Source organism: Thalassophryne amazonica, unplaced genomic scaffold (assembly GCF_902500255.1).
Source record: "Thalassophryne amazonica unplaced genomic scaffold, fThaAma1.1, whole genome shotgun sequence".
In the NCBI taxonomy this organism is placed as follows: Eukaryota; Metazoa; Chordata; class Actinopteri; order Batrachoidiformes; family Batrachoididae; genus Thalassophryne; species Thalassophryne amazonica.
Window position 1 is genome coordinate 4,569 of NW_022986270.1, and position 5,094 is coordinate 9,662.

General features: G+C 43.5%; 1 protein-coding gene across 1 annotated transcript; it reads right to left on the bottom strand.

Annotated features, from left to right (window-relative positions):
• Positions 1 to 3,299: 3,299 nt before the first annotated feature.
• On the bottom strand, positions 3,300 to 4,624 carry LOC117505925 (calcium homeostasis modulator protein 2-like). The gene has a single exon (XM_034165462.1). It carries the CDS (start codon positions 4,080 to 4,082, stop codon positions 3,300 to 3,302), a length of 783 nt encoding a protein of 260 aa, XP_034021353.1. The 5' UTR covers positions 4,083 to 4,624.
• Positions 4,625 to 5,094: the final 470 nt, after the last annotated feature.

Here is a 5,094-nt window from a genome sequence, read left to right on the forward strand (position 1 = left end):
TCCTCATTGAAGACAACTTTGGATGCTGTAGCTCCTCTGAAAAAGAGAGCTTTAAATCAGAAGTGTCTGACTCCGTGGTATAACTCACAAACTCGTAGCTTAAAGCAGATAACCCATAAGTTGGAGAGGAAATGGCGTCTCACTAATTTAGAAGATCTTCACTTAGCCTGGAAAAAGAGTTTGTTGCTCTATAAGAAAGCCCTCCGTGAAGCTAGGACATCTTTTTACTCATCACTAATTGAAGAAAATAAGAACAACCTCAGGTTTCTTTTCAGCACTGTAGCCAGGCTGACAAAGAGTCAGAGCTCTATTGAGCTGAGTATTCCATTAACTTTAACTAGTAATGACTTCATGACTTCCTTTGCTAACAAAATTTTGACTATTAGAGAAAAAATTACTCATAACCATCCCAAAGATGTATCGTTATCTTTGGCTGCTTTCAGTGATGCCGGTATTTGGTTAGACTCTTTCTCTCCGATTGTTCTGTCTGAGTTATTTTCATTAGTTACTTCATCCAAACCATCAACATGTTTATTAGACCCCATTCCTGCCAGGCTGCTCAAGGAAGTCCTACCATTATTTAATGCTTCAATCTTAAATATGATCAATCTATCTTTGTTAGTTGGTTATGTACCACAGGCCTTTAAGGTGGCAGTAATTAAACCATTACTTAAAAAGCCATCACTTGACCCAGCTATCTTAGCTAATTATAGGCCAATCTCCAACCTTCCTTTTCTCTCAAAGATTCTTGAGAGGGTAGTTGTAAAACAGCTAACTGATCACCTGCAGAGGAATGGTCTATTTGAAGAGTTTCAGTCAGGTTTTAGAATTCATCATAGTACAGAAACAGCATTAGTGAAGGTTACAAATGATCTTCTTATGGCTTCGGACAGTGGACTTATCTCTGTGCTTGTTCTGTTGGACCTCAGTGCTGCTTTTGATACTGTTGACCATAAAATTTTATTACAGAGATTAGAGCATGTCATAGGTATTAAAGGCACTGCGCTGCGGTGGTTTGAATCATATTTGTCTAATAGATTACAGTTTGTTCATGTAAATGGGGAATCTTCTTCACAGACTAAAGTTAATTATGGAGTTCCACAAGGTTCTGTGCTAGGACCAATTTTATTCACTTTATACATGCTTCCCTTGGGCAGTATTATTAGACGGTATTGCTTAAATTTTCATTGTTACGCAGATGATACCCAGCTTTATCTATCCATGAAGCCAGAGGATACACACCAATTAGCTAAACTGCAGGATTGTCTTACAGACATAAAGACATGGATGACCTCTAATTTCCTGCTTTTAAACTCAGATAAAACTGAAGTTATTGTACTTGGCCCCACAAATCTTAGAAGCATGGTGTCTAACCAGATCGTTACTCTGGATGGCATTTCCCTGATCTCTAGTAATACTGTGAGAAATCTTGGAGTTATTTTTGATCAGGATATGTCATTCAAAGTGCATATTAAACAAATATGTAGGACTGCCTTTTTGCATTTACGCAATATCTCTAAAATCAGAAAGGTCTTGTCTCAGAGTGATGCTGAAAAACTAATTCATGCATTTATTTCCTCTAGGCTGGACTATTGTAATTCATTATTATCAGGTTGTCCTAAAAGTTCCCTAAAAAGCCTTCAGTTGGTTCAGAATGCTGCAGCTAGAGTACTGACGGGGACTAGCAGGAGAGAGCATATCTCACCCGTGTTGGCCTCTCTTCATTGGCTTCCTGTTAATTCTAGAATAGAATTTAAAATTCTTCTTCTTACTTATAAGGTTTTGAATAATCAGGTCCCATCTTATCTTAGGGACCTCGTAGTACCATATTACCCCATTAGAGCGCTTCGCTCTCAGACTGCGGTCTTACTTGTAGTTCCTAGGGTTTGTAAGAGTAGAATGAGAGGCAGAGCCTTCAGCTTTCAGGCTCCTCTCCTGTGGAACCAGCTCCCAATTCAGATCAGGGAGACAGATACCCTCTCTACTTTTAAGATTAGGCTTAAAACTTTCCTTTTCGCTAAGGCTTATAGTTAGGGCTGGATCGGGTGACCCTGGACCATCCCTTGGTTATGTTGCTTTAGACGTAGACTGTGGGGGGGTTCTCATGATGCACTGTTTCTTTCTCTTTTTGCTCCGTATGCATCACTCTGCATTTAATCATTAGTGATCGATCTCTGCCCCCCTTCTCGGCATGTCTTTTTCCTGGTTCTTTCCCTCAGCCCCAACCAGTCTCAGCAGAAGACTGCCCCTCCCTGAGCCTGGTTCTGCTGGAGGTTTCTTCCTGTTAAAAGGGAGTTTTTCCTTCCCACTGTGGCCAAGTGCTTGCTCATAGGGGGTCGTTTTGACCGTTGGGGGTTTTCATAATTATTGTATGGCCTTGCCTTGCAATATGGAGCGCCTTGGGGCAACTGTTTGTTGTGATTTGGCGCTATATAAGAAAAAAGTTGATTGATTGATTGATTTCTGCTGAAGGTGACATTAATCCACCTGCTGTGCTGCTCACCTCATCTCATCTGTACTCCAAGACGTCTGAGTGACGCTGTTACCGCATGCACCGGCGATAAACCAACTTTTGGGAATGAATAAAGTTACCTTGACCTTGATAACATGGAATTGTTTTCACTTTTGCAAACACATGTGTTTGTGGACAAAATAACTCAAAATCAGCTGGATGGATTTCCTTCAAAGTTGGCGGGAATAATCAATCAATCAATCAATCAAATTTTATTTGTTAAGCGCCTTACAACAACCTAAGTTGACCAAAGTGCTGTACATATAAAAATCGCATTTAAAATATAGTTAAAAAGAGGAACACAGATTCATTTTATTCCCAAGTATCAAAAGCACATCTAAACAAATACGTTTTGAGTTTTGTTTTAAAAAGGGGCAGATCCGAGATGGCACGCAAGTCAAGGGGCAGCGAGTTCCAAAGTTTAGGACCTGCTACTGCGAAAGCACGATCACCCCACTGTTTGCTTCGAGACCTGGGCTGCTCCAAAAAGTAGAGCTGTGCAGATCGTAGAAATGTCTTAGAAATGAATATTACTTGCGCAGTTATCTGAAGATGATTAGATTTTGGTGTAGCTTGGTCAAAGGTCAAAGGTTAATGTCAAGGAAAGCATGGCCCCAAAAAACATTTTTTAATATTTTAACAACCAGGAAGCCTAGATGTATGATTTAAAGTGCATACTGATCAGAGTGATTGGTATGATTGATTTGCTGGTGAGCGTTTCAGCCCTCTGGTGGCTCTCGTCCTGACTGAGAGGATTCAGGTGATGGGTGTGAACATGGGGTCTTCACTAGGAGGAAGTTAGTGGTGATCGTTGCTCTGGGCTTTGTGCCGGGTGTTTGACATGGTGGCTAAACAGTGTGCTGCAAACATAATTATTGTTCTCAAACGCTCTTGGATGTAACAACTTTGCAGCCGTTTGGATTTGGGGCGCTGACACCTTTTGACGTCGACCTTCAGGGTCATTGTTGTTCCATTGTATGCATGCAGTCATGAAACCAGCAGTGGCATAAATCATTACCTGAGATTCATACTTGAGGCGCCGCTCAATTTCTGCCTGGAAGCCCTGCAGCTCTACTGGCACACTGTCTGGACAGGGGAACTTTGCCATGACCTCTGACCCCTGACTTGAAGGGAAGCTGTCCAGCGTCCTTGGACTGACAAACTCGCTGAGGGCGCACGTGTACGCCTGGCCTTGCAGCAGCGAGATGACCACCCACGTGAGCGGCGCCACCACAGCTCGACCGATGATCGTTCCCAGGAGCATGAAGGCGGCGGCTCCCGACAGCTTCCGGCACTTCCTGAGGCGGCACTCGGACACCAGGTCCCAGGTGCTCTTGTTCATCATTATTCCGATGAGGAAAAACACCAGCGCTGGAGCGCCGATGGCAGCCAGACCGTAGCGGTAGTTCCTCCCTGGTGAACACGGACAGTGGAAGGCAAACACGTTGTATGCTGTCTGACCGGCCACCGTGCCCAGAGCTATCAGACCATTGAAGATCATCACGTCTTTACTCTTGAAGAAGAGGGACACAAACTTAAAGTTCTCAGTGACGAGGGCAGCGGCAGCCATGTTTCTGGTCCTCAGTCAAACCCGGACGACCGACAAGAACAGCCTGCAGACGGAAGAGAAACTGCTGGTACACGTTGAGGAATGAAGGGATTCAGTTGTCTTCCAGAAGCTCAGCGTTCATGATGACGACACAGAATAAAAATGAAACCAGTGAATCCGCCCACAGGGAGAAGTCGGGTTTCAAAAAGGGGAGTGAAGTCAAACTTACACTGTGAGTTTGTCCTGAGGTGGGACGCGGACTCAGTCCGATCCGTTACACGGCCACAGCCACTCGCTCTCACCCACAGGCAGCTGTCTCTCTAAAACCAAGTCAGATGACATCCAGCACAGAGTTCCTCCTGCCGTCTGGGCACCAGCAGTGAGTCACAGTCAGGAAGTCAGCTCCGGTTTCCACCCAGTCAGGAAAAAAAACAAACAAACCCTGGTGTGGAATAGAAAACATGTGTGCTGGAGATCGCAAACCGACAAAGCAGCCCAAGAACTGGCTTCAGGAACCACCAGTCAGAAAGCAGGACCCATGGAACCATCTGAAGACAGACAGCATGAAACTGAACAGGAACCAGGACGAGGGCAGAGTGTGTGTGTTTTTATGTGTGTATATGTTTGTAGGTGTGTGTGTGTGTGTGTGTGTGTGTGTGTGTGTGTGTGTGTGTGTATGTTTGTGTGTGTGTGTGTGTGTGTGTGTGTGTGTGTGCATGTGTGTGTGTATATGTTTGTGTGTGTGTGTGTGTGTGTATGTGTATATGTTTGTGTGTGTGCATGTGTGTGTGCATGTGTGAGTGTATATATGTTTGTGTGTGTGTGTGTGTATATGTTTGTGTGTGTGTGTTTGTGTGTGTATGTGTATATGTTTGTGTGTGTTATTTATTTATTATTTAATAAATATTAATTATTGTATGGCCTTGCCTTACAATATAAAGTGCCTTGGGGCAACTGTTTGTTGTGATTTGGCGCGCTATATAAAAAAATTGATTGATTGATTGATTGATTGTGTGCATGTGTGTGTGTGTGT